The sequence below is a fragment of the Apus apus genome, chromosome 3, assembly GCF_020740795.1.
Source record: "Apus apus isolate bApuApu2 chromosome 3, bApuApu2.pri.cur, whole genome shotgun sequence".
In the NCBI taxonomy this organism is placed as follows: domain Eukaryota; kingdom Metazoa; phylum Chordata; class Aves; order Apodiformes; family Apodidae; genus Apus; species Apus apus.
The window spans coordinates 44,793,673-44,808,390 of NC_067284.1; the positions used below are offsets into that span (position 1 = coordinate 44,793,673).

Below are 14,718 nucleotides of genomic sequence, written 5' to 3' on the forward strand. Positions count from 1 at the left end.
CATATATAATGATAAAATATATCATTAATATGGTACTGAATAGTGAGGTTTGAGAGACTATCTACTGATACTTCTCAAAAAAGAAAACAGATGTTGAAAAAGGTAAAATAAGGCAAGTGGAAAAGTAGTTACCTCTGGAGTGTTTTGAAGATATGTTAGTGCTAATTACTGATATTGGTGTGCTTTGAACTTCTGTGAGTAGATATTCTGATTAACCCTCTGATTTAGGTTGGAAGAGATGCTGCTATCCATGTTTGGGACACACAGACACTGAAATGTTTATCATTACTCAAAGGCCAGCATCAAAGAGGAGTGTGTGCACTGGATTTTTCAGGTAAGCCATAACCTACATTTATTTAAGCAATTAATTAAAAAACAGCCCTTATGATGAAATCTTGATTTGAATAGCCAGCCAATTTTACAACCAATACAAATTGTACTTGCAAGTCTGCTGACAGTTTTTATAAAAACAGTGTCTTCAGTAAAGTCAGTTGTGGGCCTTTTGTCAATCAATCTGTAACTGAATTTTGTGAAGTCTAGTACATAATACCAAGTGTACAGCTGCGACTCTGGCTGTCTAAGTGGTGGCATTATAATTTAAAAGCAGGCAGAATGGTGACTTGAAGTGTATAAATGAGAAGAGAATGTGATCTGTAGGCTCATACATATGCTTCAATATGCTCTGGCAGGGAGGTTGGACTCGATGATCTTAGGAGGTCCTTTCCAACACCTAACATTCTGTGATTCTGTGATTCAAATTTGCTGACAATTCCCACATTTTTCGGTGAGTTTACAGAAGAAGTAAATATGAGAAACAGTTGTCTGCTGTTTCTTCTCTTTCTGAGATGGGTGACCTAAGTAGTCTTAGTTCTCAAAGGGTAATTCCTCTGTTCAACTTCGGAAAATAGCATCCATATGGTGGTGAATGACTTATTTTTGCATCTTTATAGAAGTGTTTACAAATTCATTCTCCCTTTTTCTATTTTATTTTTTTAAGGAGATTGCTTTAGCTAAACTATCCTTTTATTAATTTTTTTTTCAATTAAACATAATTTCTTTTTCTACTGTCTAGAAATATAGTAATAATTCATTAGGACTTTGATCACATCTGTGAGACAGGACTGTATGAAAGAAGTTTTACTTTACAAAGATAAGTCTGTGGAACTGAATCATATTCCATTATTAGAGGTTGACCTGCTAGAAAGCAACCCCATGGAGAGGGACCTTGAGGTACTGGTGGACAACAAGTTATCCATGGAACAGCAATGTGCCCTTGCAGCCAAGAGAGACAATAGTATCTTGGGATGCATTAAGAACAGTGTGGCCAGCAGGTCAAGGAGGATGTTCTCCTCCCCCTCTACTCTGCCCTTTTAAGACCACATCTGGAGTGTTGTGTCTAGTTTTGGGCTCCCTAGTTCAAGAGGGGTAGGCATATGCTGGAAAGAGTCCAACAGAGGGCTACAAGGATGATTAAGGGACTGGGACATCTGTCATACAAGGAGAGGCTAAGAGACCTGGGGCTGTTTAGTCTTGAGAAGAGACAACAAAGAGGGGACCTTATTAATGTCTATAAATACCGGAAGGGTGGATGTCAAGAATGGGCCAGTCTCTTTTCAGTGGTGCCCTGTGATAGGACAAGGGGCAACGGATGCAAACTAGAACACAGGAAGTTCCACCTTAACATGAGGAAAAACTTGTTTAGTGTGAGGGTGTCAGAGCCCTGGGACAGGCTGCCCAGAGAGGTTGTGGAGTCTCCTTCTCTGGAGACTTTCAAGACCCGTCTGGATGTGTTCCTGTGTGATCTGCCCTAGGTGTTCCTGCTGCAGTAGGGGGGCTGGATTTGAGGATCTTCAGAGGTCCTCTCCAACCCCTATGAGAGCTTATCAGAAGAGGAGCCTTGGTGTTCATCCAAGAGGTGGAATTCAAATGTGAAATTGCTAATCCGCTGTGGCATGTAACTTAGATCTGAAAGCAGATATGGTACCAGAAGAAGCGAAAATCGATAAGGATGGTCTAATTGACATAGTGTGCATAGATGTTAAAAACCTTCTTAAGATCCCTAGTGGAACAAACGTTCATATATTTAGGAAACAATTACTTTGTGGTTTACATTTTTAACAAAAAATTAGATTCCTGTACAGATAATAGTATACCATGTATTAGAATCCATATACCTCTATAAAAGCCTAAAGAATTATCTGGCCGTGAGGATGTAAATCTGTACAAAAATATTAAAGCTTATTTTAAAAGTAACAACCACTGGCATCATTACAACATTGCCTTAGGACCAGATCCTGAGAATGCACATACTTCATTGTTCACTGTCTTTAGGTAAGGTTCTTGGCATAGAGAGGAGCAAATATGCATCTTACTACAGGCTCAGAATGCTGCTTTGGTCTTATGCAGGGGCTCGTTGTTGTGTTAGTTATAGAGTTTTCTAAATTAGATTCAGGTCACACTACTTGAAGCTTAAAGAAAGAAACCTAAAATTTCCAACCTTTTTTGGCTGTACTTGATCTGGTGCTGGCTCTATACTACCAGTTCTTTCCACCCTTCCTCACTCTCTACATCATCTGCTATTGGCCATGGCTGAAAACAGTGTACAGAGCTGGGTCCCTTCAGCAGGGCAATTCTGATGATCTTACAATTCTATGATTATAATTTCATTCATGCAATGTTTGGTTGTGCCCTCTGGTGGCTAATTTAACATCTATAATTTTTAAAAGTAATTGGAGTGTATGTGCGATATTAGTACAAAAAGCCTCCTGTTTCAAGTGAATAAAGTTCAAATTGTATTCTTACCAACAAATCTTTGTCAGTCCCATTCCATTTACATGATTGAAATACCCCTAAAAATAATTGTCATCACAATATACAAATATATCTCTATCTTAAATAACACATATTACATTATGCATATTTACCTTTCCTATCAGCTATCTCCATAGCATTTTATCTCACTAAAACCATTATTGAACAGTTCTAACGTTTCTTTCCTTTTTTATTTACTTTTTGTGTCTCCTTGTTTGTGGTTTTGTTGTTTTTTGTTCAGTTTTTGTGGTTTTTTTTTTGTTTTACAAACTCAGTTTTGTTTTCATGTCCTGTTTTACAACTTCATTCCTTCCTGCCTGCTTACACTCCTTCCATCTAGACCTGTTTCATTCCACTGGGAACTCTCTTCCTCCTTCTGTAGTTCCCCTTTGCCTTCCCAACCTGCTTCTCCTAGAACTTAGTTGCTAAATATTGGGAACCCAGTCTAGCTGTGAGGATCTATTCAATCTTATGGACTTTGAATTAGTTCTACAGGAGTCATTTATACCAGCTTAAGCCCAGAGTCCTTTACATCTGTTAATTTCCACACAAGTAACATTCTCAAGACATTGCTTTCCTTCTAACTTTTGGCCATCTCCCCAGTTCTCTACTTCCTCCAGCTTTAACTTTTCTTCCATTACAAAAAATCAGGTAATTGTCTCCTGCTACAGCCTATAGAGTTCAATTGTCCTAGCTTATGCTTTCAAGATTATGGTTTAGGTTTTCACATTTTTCAAAATATCATTACAGTAGTTTGTTAACAGTGATCTTGTTTATTTCATACACGTGTCAAGGATGCCTAGGTACTCTTGAATTATGTATGATGTTCTGTTCTTGCTTTTCTTTCTCTCATCATCAGTAGTGCTGTGTCTGTCCTGCATTAAAAGAGGTGATAGCCAACAGATAATTTTAGACTTATAATTTTCTATCATATCAATAGTTTAATTACATTTCCTATTAACATTTAACTACCAATTTCATTGTACACTAATAGTTCTAATCATCATTTCAAGCAAAAGAAAAGAAGCATCATCTGATCAGCAATATTTCAAATAAAATGTAATGTGATTTCAGAGTACTTGGGCTTTATGAAATTGACTTTCAGTGTTTTGTTTGCTCCTACCTACCTTCCTTGTACTTACACAGAAATGTTTTGCGTTTGCCTTGGGGAAAGATCAATGCTTTGATAAGGAATAAAAAGAAATAATAAAAATAAGAAATAAAAACATAACAAAAATAATGCCTTTTCTAGAAAAGAATAGCCTGTTGTAATCATCCAGCTAAAAATTAAGGAGAAAAATCTTGTGACATGTAGCACAACCTGTTCTGTCTCTGATAAGAGTCATGCTATGTTTAAAGTCATGTTAGTTAAGAAGAGGAAGGCTAGGTTATGGATTAAGGGTGCTCTGTGAAGCCTGTGGAGTCCAGTTAGATGTGTCATCACCCAATAAGTATTCATTTTGGTGCTAAGTACTGCACTGTAAATCCTCCTTGTGAATGAAACTTCCAGCAGGCAGAGACTTGATTCATCTTAAGAGGCTGGGCAGGTTGATTGTCTTTCTCAGTTCATATGTCTAATTCTGAGTGCAGTCTACTTCAGAAACTGAAGGTGATCAGTGAATCTGAACCCTGATCTCTCCAAGTATTAGTTCAGTTCTTTACTTCATGTATAATACAACATTGGAAATGCAGTTTACCATGTATTTGTTGCATTCATTGCTTGCTACATTTTCAGCTAAAGCTGTAACACCTCTAACATTTAGTATTGCTTCTGTACAGCTGATGGAAAGTGTTTGGCATCTGTTGGGCTAGATGATAATCATGCCATTGTGTTTTGGGATTGGAAAAAAGGAGAAAAGCTAGCAACAACCAGGTAAGAATACATCTCGGTATAAATGTCCCCTGTGGTTGCACTTTTCGTAATAGCATCACCCACATGAACTACTTGGTTTATAGAAACAAACAGAACACCTTGCTGAAAATGAAGTGTTTCAGAGCAATATATCCAGATTTTAAAAACTGGAGATCTACAGCTTAGTGTTTGGAAATCCTGTAAATTCTTTTTGTCAAGAGTTCCCCAGACTTTCTGTTAGGACAGCTACATTGATATTATAGATTGCTTAATGATTTTAAAGTGAAGTTAATATTTTCTCCAAATTTGATATCCTGATTCAGGGCAGAAGTCATCAGAGTTGTCATATTTTCCATTAATGCATTGGATTACATGTTGAGTTTCATCAGTGTACATAACCAGATCACATTTCTAAAGAGAAAAAAATGTTCCCTCTTACATAAATATATTTTTCAAGGTCTACTGATCTTACCTTCCTCTGAGTCAGCTTTTTCTGAGAGCTTTTTCTTTGCAGTAATTAACTGAAAGCTTAGCTAATAACCTGATGGTTAAGAAGCTTTTGCAATTGCTTGAAGGGACCAGTGTTGAAGAGGATTGGATTACAGTTTACCTATTTACATTTGTTGTTCTAAAATATTGAATTGCAACATTTTCTTTCTACAAACTACTAGTACATGTTAGAAGAATCAAGCTGTTTGAGAACCTGGTTTATATCTTACCTTGGCCAAATCAAACATACCTTTGAGGTCAAGATACTAGAGTTGTGTAGAATTAATGTAAGCATGGACTTACATACCAGAAAGACAAGGAGTTAAGGTCATACACTGTCTGCAACCATGCACTAACACTGGTTAGTAGAAATTACTAGTAGATCTTCAAAAAAGTGCCTTTGAAACCTATTTTACATTTACTATTTTATGGTGACGTGTTTCAGAACCAATATTTTCTTGTGGCAGCACTGTCTGTTAATACCATACCATTACTAGAGAATAAATGTTTTGATCCAAGTGTGTGTACCATAACTGATACTAGCTTTGTAATTTTGTCTCCAGTTTATTAGGCAACAAGATTTTAAATCCTGTTTAAAATCTGTGATGTAAAGCTTGTTAGCAACAGCGTTGTTTGTATTGTAAAGCATGACCATTTAATTTACTTTCCAATCCTACTTTACTGTCTCCAGACAGTTTGTGTTTCAGACTCGCAAATTAGGGAATACCTTATAGGTTCCTATAGAGACTTTCTAAGCTTTTAAAACCAAGTTAATGGTGGACTGTCTGGTTACCTGTCTCTTGTTGCTCACAGGGCAGATATAAGATTAAGTACTCAGATTCTTTTCAGTGTATACTGCTATGTACCAAATCTACCTACTATTATTGCTAATCTATTATTTTGAAAATATGCAGGGTCCTCACAAAGAGCATAAAAATAGTTTATCTTAGAAAAGGTTCTAATTTAAATTATTGTTTATATTTTAGCAGTGCCTAAAACCAATTCTGCCATTCTGGTAAGCACAGTAGGACATACAAAAAGTGTCAAAAATCAAGACAGAAGAGTTTGCATCTAAATTTTAGACATGAGACTCACATGGCCTTAGCAGACAGGAAGAATAGAGGGACATCTCCTTACAATCATATAGACACACAGAAATAATTCATCTGAAGGACTACATTTGAAAAATGAAGTGTACATTCCCTATGTACAAACATTTATTTTTATTCTGCAGTTATTTTATATTTTATGAATCTGTTTTTCCTGAATCTTGGGATGATTTATTTCAACATGACTTCTCTGTTTTCTTTCTTCTCACAATGTTCAGAATATACTCTCTTTTTTTGTTTGTTTTCATTGCTCACTAGATTGATTATACTGCTTGTTTCTTTATCTTGGCTCTAAAATTTTCTGTCTAGTTAAATTAAAATCCTTACTGAGTACGTGTACACTGTTGGAATTAAAATGTATGTGAGCTTTTTTTGCTGGCTTCTCATGCCCGAAGTGCTGATGCAGAGCTGATCTTATTCGATCCTTGTGGTTTGTAGTAGTGGACTGCAATCCCCAAGGGAGCTGAGGGGGGCATTGTCAAACTGATTTACAATCTAAATCAGGGCATGTCAGTCTCTTGTCCCTCCTTCATTCTATAAGAAAAAATGTCTGTCAGTCCCCTGGAACACAAGGACACAAAGAAAATAGGGGAGGAAATGTAGGCTGTACAGTATGCATCTGATCTGTCAGCACTATGGATCCTATCTCACAGGCAGAGATACTCCTGGCATTTGACAGGATCATCCTCACTGCAAAGCAATTAGTTTGATTCTGGGCTCAGGGCAGTAGGCTTTGCTTCATGATAGGTGCTTCCAGAAGAAGCTTCCAGAACCAGCCTGAGCTGACAGACTGGACATCATTATAGCAAAGCTGGGTGGTACAGTCAATATGCCAGAGGGACAGGATGCCATCCAGAGGGACCTGGATAAGCTAGAGAAGTGGGTCCAGGTGAACCTCATGAGGTTCAACAAGGCCAAGTGCAGGGTCCTGCTCCTGGGCCGAGGTAACCCAAGATATGAACACAGGCTGGGGGAGGTCACGCCTGAGAGCAGCCCTGTGGAAAAGGACCTGGGGGCACTAGTGGATCAAAAGCTGGACATGAGCCACCAATGTGCAGTTGCTGCTCAGAAGGTCAGCTCCATCCTGGGCTGCATCAAAAGAAATGTGGCCAGCAGATGGAGAGAGGTGATTCTGCCCCTCTACTCTGCCCTGGTGAGACCTCACCTAGAATACTGCATCCAGCTCTTGTGGCTCCAGCACAAGAAAGATGTGGACCTGTTGGAATGTGTCCAGAGACAGGCCACAAAAATGATCCAAGGGCTGGAGCACCTCTCTTATGAGGACAGGCTGAGGGAGTTGGGGCTGTTCAGTCTGAAAAAGAGAAGGCTCCAGGGGGACCTCATAGTGGCCTTCCAGTACCTGAAGGGGCCTACAGGAAAGCTGGGGAGGGTCTTTTTACAGGGACTTGCAGTGAGAGTATGAGGGGAGATGGTTTTAAGCTGAAAGAAGAGAGATTTAGGTTAGAGATCAGGCCTAAATTCTTCAGTGTAAGGGTGGTGAGACACTGGAACAGGCAGCCCAGAGATGTTGTGGGGGCTCCATCCCTGGAGGTGCTCAAGGGCAGGTTGGATGGGGCTCTGAGCAGCCTGATCTAGTGGAAGGTGTCCCTGCCCATGCAAGGGGGTTGGAACTCAAGGATCCTTAAGGTTCCTTCCAATTAAAAAAAAATCTGTGATTCTGTAAAAGTGACATTATCATAGTACAAAACTTGAATGTTCATCTTGAAAGTCAATGCTTTTGTGCTTTTGCTTGTGGTGATTTATAAAACACTGAAATATAAATAATTACTGTTTTGTGTCTGGGAATATTTTTTGCAATGATGAAACTTTAACTTACAAATTCCCACAAATCACACTCCAACAATAATAACTTTAATTACCCAAGAACTAAATTAGAAGGTGTATAGGCTGCTACATGAACTGTTTCCTAAATTACAATTTTATAATGTTATTTATTCTCTTGAGGCACAGTACATTAAAGACTTCCTTGTTTTTCTTAGCAGAGGATTTTAAATATTTATAATGTTCTTATCTATTTAAATATTTATGTTGCCTTTATACCTTCTCTTAATTGCATTGACCTTTCTTGTCTGCTTCTTCATTATGACTTAAGTGAGCTGAAATTCAGTGGTAGACAATTTTTGTTTGCCACATTTCTGTAGTGCAGGGGTTGTATGCTCAAATACACCCTGCCAACTCTGTGGATCAGACTTCTAAGGCTAAACTCTTGAAGATTAGAAATACGGTGATGTAATAATGATGGTGGAGATAACGCTGACATAACCTCTGTGATTCATCGCCAGTCTTCATAGTGTTACAGACCCATGCTTTGTATTTGCACCAAGAGTATGACAGCCATGGTGATTAGACTCTCATTGTTGGAGATTACCTTTGGTTAGTCCAATACAACAAAATGACATTTAGTTGGCAACGTTAAGTCATCCCTTGCTGTGTTTTTTAATTTTTATTTTTATTACAGGGGCCATAAAGATAAAATATTTGTAGTAAAGTGTAATCCACATCATGTTGACAGACTAGTCACAGTTGGTATGAAGCACATCAAATTTTGGCACCAAACAGGTACTGTATTGAATATTTTATATTAATTTATTTGGGAATGTGTATATTTTTAATACAGGAATATCGTGTTTTCAGTTTAAGAATTTGTTTTATTTGTAAAGCGATGTTTTAGTTACCAAAATACTAAAGGAATTAAAACCTACCTCTGAATCAGCAAAAGTTACAGTACTTATTCTCTCAGGAAGTCACTTCCAGCTGATTATTTTTTAAGTCATACTATTAAGGATTTCTCCTGAACAAGCATCCTTGGCTCTCAGAAATCATGCAGTCCTGTAACTCACTTAGGCAGGGTATGACCCTCATTGTGAAAATGCCAGCTGATAGCTGAGAATCTGACTCTGAAAACAAAGCTTTTGCACTTCGGGTACTGATGTCACACTGAAGCAACCCTTCAGTGTGACATCAGCTTCAAGATAGAGCTGGTTTTATGTCATCAGAGACAGCTTCCAGAGATGGAAGGAGATATTTCCAACTGCCAGGCTGGAAAGACACGTTTGAGGATGGACCTTAAAATATGTTCCTGGGCCAAACAAAAAAGAAATAAAGAACCTGGTATTTTGCAGAATTTAATTTATAGTGATTTAATTTTTTTCCGTTAGGCTAAAAATAATGATGATTTTTAACACAAGAATCAAGATACTATATTTTTTGCATGATACAGGGATGCTGTTTCCTTTTCTAAATAATAAAAAAATTAAAATTAGTTTTCCATTGTATAAAAACAGGATGAGATTCTAAAAAGAAAATGTTCAAAACAGAAGGTAGATCTGCCTAGACCGTTCTGTCTAACTGAGAAAGACTGCAAAGCTGGCTTCTGATAGAGGATATTTTATATTCAGGACTGGATTTTTTGTCCTTCATGACTTTTAATCATATACACACTACACGAGTACTCAGTAGATAGATCTCAAAGAACATCATCTGTGTGAGAAATTCAGCAAAGGTAAGTGACACAAGGGCAGCTAAAATTAGAATGCTAGGCAACTCAAAATTAGATATTTTTAAGAAGTTCTTATACTGTACTTCACAGAATTTAAGTGGTTCAGGTGCTCTGAGATTAAAAATTACCTTTTTTTTTCCTGCATTTTTTGTATTTAGGTGATTTTTGTGGTAATTAAATAGTGTTGTGTTGCTGTTTGCCAACTTCTATTACAGGTATTTGCATTAAGCAATGCTTTATGCCAAGAACAGTATTTTTGCAATAGAAGTACTACATTTTGAATTAGGATTTGCTCAGTGGAATTAGGACTATCAGTCTGGTGTTAACTGTGAAATACATGATGACTTGACACAAGGACACCACCGCCTGTATTATTTTGTAATTGTGTATGTATTTTTGTCTATAAGCACTCAATGAATGGGCTACTTCTGCTTTCTGAGCTGAAGTAAGGCTGTGGCAATTTGGTTCTCTGACAATCAGAAGAGGAGCAAACCCTGCCATTTGTTCTGAAAAACTGCTGTTAAATTGTCAAGTTGTCAGCAGACAATTAAACCTCTAGTATCTCATGTGTAGTTGTGGTCACCTCAAAAGAGAAAACACTTGGCAGGGTGTTCTGTGCAAAAAATGTTCTGCCAGCCGTTGTATTAATTCTTATACAATTCCTTGCAATTTCTTGGAAATAACAATCTGAAAAATAGAACCTGTGCTGCTTCAAAACCGTCATTACTTTATTGACTTGCATTGTGTTTTTCCCTTGTGCACTGTTTTCAGTATTTCTATTATCTACCATGTCTTAGGCAATCATGAGAGATGATGGGATCCAGATATTTGTCTTTTACAGCACTATGGCAAAGAACTGAAATAGAAAAAGACTTTCTTGTGTCTATACTGCAGGTGGAGGCTTTACATCAAAACGAGGAACATTTGGAACTACTGGAAAATTAGAAACTATGATGAGTGTTTCATATGGGCGACTAGATGATCTTGTTTTTTCTGGTGCTGCTACTGGAGACATTTATATCTGGAAGGATGCTGTGTTGCTTAAGACAGTGAAAGCCCATGATGGACCTGTATTTGCCATGCATGCATTGGATAAGGTATTTATCATCTTGTGTGATCCCTTAAACTTCAGTATTTTTGTTGCAATACTGGGCTTTAGAACTGTATAACTAACATACCTCCCGAAGGAGTTACTCAGGTTTTGTACATACGTATGTAAGCAAAACATTATTCTACAATATATGTTCTACTTTGCACTAAGATTGAAGAAACTTTATTAAACAAAACAGTAACAGAAAACAAGGTGCACTGAATAAATCTGAATGTGATTAAAATCCCAAAACCATTATTCATGAGTTGTTTTAATTAATTGGTGTGTATTTGTAAACATCAGATTATATGTGCTCCTTATGTGACCAATAGCTTTCTGACCTCTAAATCTGCACAATTTAGTTCTCACTGTGCTCATGGGGAATTTTGTTATTGCAGTACTCACATGTCTCATTTTCATATTTGTAAACCACTGGAAAGTAATAGATAACATTCATTTCCTCTTCAATCTGATCCAAAAAATATTTTTCCATTATCAATTTTCAAAATAATATGAAACATGAATTTTCTATTAATGCTGTGACTATATCTTAAGCAAGCAAGACTTCCATTATCCAAATATATTGTTTTTCTGAGTTAATTATTATTCCAGATATCAAAAGGATTTTCCTTCCGTTGCATCAATATATCTTTCAAAGAAACTATGTCAAAATATATTATTAAGATCACATAAATGAGGTTGGGGCAAAATTTTGCCACTTGAAATCTACTGGCAATTTGAAGATGTTGCCAATAGAATATCCTTTTTGAGATCATAGTCTCAACTTTAAAAATATAGCATGAGAAGAATATTAGGTATTGACATTCTTATCTGTCAAGGTCAGTTAAGATCCTGTGGCTTGATCCTTTCTGGCCTTAACTGATTGTTCCTAGCTTTTCCATCATTTTTTCTATTTGATGTTGGCACTCTATCCTTTTCACTTAAGCTTTTGTTGGTTAGCTATTGATGCCGTGTTTTGCACTCACTTGGCACACATAAAGAGAACCTACCAAGGGAATTAATCAAAGAGTTGCTCCCTGTGCCTTACTAGAACTCCATTTGAAGCATCTGTTGATTCCACTGAATTTAGAATAACTTGAGAGGCTATTATTGCCAACTGCTGCCAGTTCTAAGGATGAAGCACATATTTTTCCATAGCTCATTTCCACATGCAGAAAGATGCTCTGATTCGGCATTACTATTTAGATTAGTATGCACTTTGCATGGTTATAAGTCTTTATAAAAAAGCAATCCTCTAAATCTTCTCCCATTGTATTTTTTTCCTCATAGGCTCCAGTATTTTTAACTGAAGACATGAATAAAGTGCAGGGGATAATTTATACTGCATATGGACAAGCCTTTTAAAATATAATATACGAGTGCTGACGTTTGTATTTTTCATACTGTGATCATACAGGGGTTTGTAACTGGTGGAAAAGATGGAATTGTGGCACTTTGGGATGATATGTTTGAAAGATGTCTGAAGACATATGCCATTAAAAGAGCAGCACTATCTGCTAGTTCTAAAGGTATTGTTTTTCAGTGTGTTTTAATAAGGACTTCATGCATGAAGACTGGTAAAATGGCACTAATAGGCAGCATATCTCACCTGAACACAAAGGGAATGAAATCTAATACCTACTGCTCTGAGCTGGAATTTTCTTTTTTTGTTTGATTTAAGTTGTACTTCACACAATCTTTGCCATTTATAGTTTGTTCTGCTGTTTCCTCTTGACGTTTGGCTTTGTTCTCACTGAAGAAGGGATTTTAAAAAGAAATGTCACAAGCCTGTGAGTGTGGCTGCTCCCAAGTCCAATCTTTTTAGCAGCTAGCTTCCTCAGTGTGACAAATTCCCTGTAGTGAGACCAGATCCCTGTGAATTGAAAAGACCTGTTAAATTCTGGTTTCCCAGGCATCAGTGTGGAAGCCTGTAAAGTGGTATCCACAGATAATCACAGAAATAATGTCCTTGTTGCTGGAGCGTCTGAACCTCTTATACTCCATCTCTGTTAAAGCAGTGAAATATTAATCTTGATGTTGCCACAATACAGCCTAGCGCAAGCTTCCCTCCTTTCAACCATTAGTTAAATCCAGGGATTATCTAGTATTTTGATCAGGCATCTCACATTTCATAATTTTAAAAAGATTTTAAGCATTGGTGATATAAGCTGTATAAATTATAGGTGATAAGAGGCTCCTTTTGATTTCACAGTAAAAACCTAAAACTAATATCTTTCTTCAGGTTTACTTTTAGAAGATAATCCTGCTATTCGAGCCATCAGTCTAGGACACGGGCATATACTAGTGGGAACTAAAAATGGAGAGATACTTGAAATTGATAAAAGTGGTCCTATGACTCTGCTTGTTCAGGTACTGCATGGACCTTCCATATCAAAATATTCCCTGTAGAAATGCAAGTAATTATAACATTTTCACAGTCATTTTCATTCTGTTTTCATTAATCCTGTTGGCCACTATTCCTTTCCTTGCTCAGGCAGATGTCCATTCTTTCTTATGTAAATAATTTTGAGATTCACTGTGCATTACGGAATTCTGAAGGTAAAACAGGCCATTAAATTCTAAGGCTGATGGGACTTGTTATTATTTTTAGACAGTTTAGGACCCAACATAAAAAAGAAAAATTAAGAGTACAGCTAATGCAATTTATTTTATTTTCACAATGCAATTCCACTTATTTGTTTTTAGTGAAATAATACAGTGAATTTTGGGGGATCCCATACTTTAATTTTTGAAAAATTGTTTTAGAGGTATGAGAGCTTTCTCCAGCTTGTCATTGCATGTGTTGCAAAACATGAAAAGGCCTCTTTTTACAAGAGAGTATTTTGCAAAGTTTGGTTAAAATATTTTCCTAGATATGTCCACTGGTGTATTTGCTGTTGTTTTGGTTTAGAGTCTTGAATAACCCTAATGTCTATATATAGAAAAAAAAATTATATTATTTATGGAGTTATAATTTGTTGAGCTTTTCCTTTTTGTTTTCTATAACTGAACTAAATTATCATTGCTTTTTACAAAAATACATTTCCTTGGGTATTTTTTTTCTTTCAATTTATTGTTGCCTGCATAACAGCCTTACTATCCTAAAATTGTGAAATTGTGTCTTATAAATTATTCCACTCATTCACTAATTTGGAATTGCAGTCCCCTTCACATCAGTGTTAAGGTTGCCCATCTTAGGATTTCAAGATAAAGTCCTGTTTGGGGCAAAACTACTTCCTGTTCATTTTAAGTCTGGAAGAGAGAACATTGGAAGAACAATAATTACAGCTAGTAATAGTGGAGGAGACTTTCGCAGAGTATATTTTGGATGATTATCAGAGGAAACAGAGCAGACATTCAGATCTCTGCATGTGGAAAATTTGTGAGAGTTGATGGTAAAAGCCTTATTGCCTGGGACTTGTAAAAGGAGGTAGAGCAACTGTTAGAACATATTACCTAAACCCAAATGCATTATTTTCTCTTCTAATATTTTTTTTTCCTGTAGGGACATATGGAAGGAGAAGTCTGGGGCTTGGCAGCTCATCCTCTCTTGCCTGTTTGTGCAACAGTGAGTGATGATAAAACACTACGGATCTGGGAGCTTTCATCCCAGCACCGCATGCTGGCAGTGAGGAAACTCAAAAAAGGTAATTCTCACTTGGCCATACATGGTGATAGTAACAATGCTGCTCTGTTTCTGTAACAGTTCCACCTCTGCTTGCAGTGGATATCACAGGCACTAATTAGGTAGGAAGAGGACACAGTCATTGAGAAACTGGAAGCATAGGAAGTAAATTGTCTTTGGCATGTGTCAAGTCAATGAAAAGGGTACAAAGGAAAAGGATTA

The 14,718-nt window shown here is 36.9% G+C and overlaps 1 protein-coding gene across 2 annotated transcripts in view; it reads left to right on the plus strand.

Annotated features, from left to right (window-relative positions):
* EML6 (EMAP like 6) overlaps window positions 1-14,718 on the plus strand; it is a 114,872-nt gene that overhangs the window by 68,281 nt on the left and 31,873 nt on the right. For both annotated transcript variants that reach the window (XM_051616062.1, XM_051616064.1), the window contains exons 15-21: window positions 229-334; window positions 4,591-4,684; window positions 8,741-8,841; window positions 10,676-10,878; window positions 12,289-12,400; window positions 13,114-13,241; window positions 14,377-14,518. In XM_051616062.1, coding sequence (XP_051472022.1) covers window positions 229-334; window positions 4,591-4,684; window positions 8,741-8,841; window positions 10,676-10,878; window positions 12,289-12,400; window positions 13,114-13,241; window positions 14,377-14,518 — 886 coding nt within the window. The remainder of the gene's footprint in view (window positions 1-228; window positions 335-4,590; window positions 4,685-8,740; window positions 8,842-10,675; window positions 10,879-12,288; window positions 12,401-13,113; window positions 13,242-14,376; window positions 14,519-14,718) is intronic.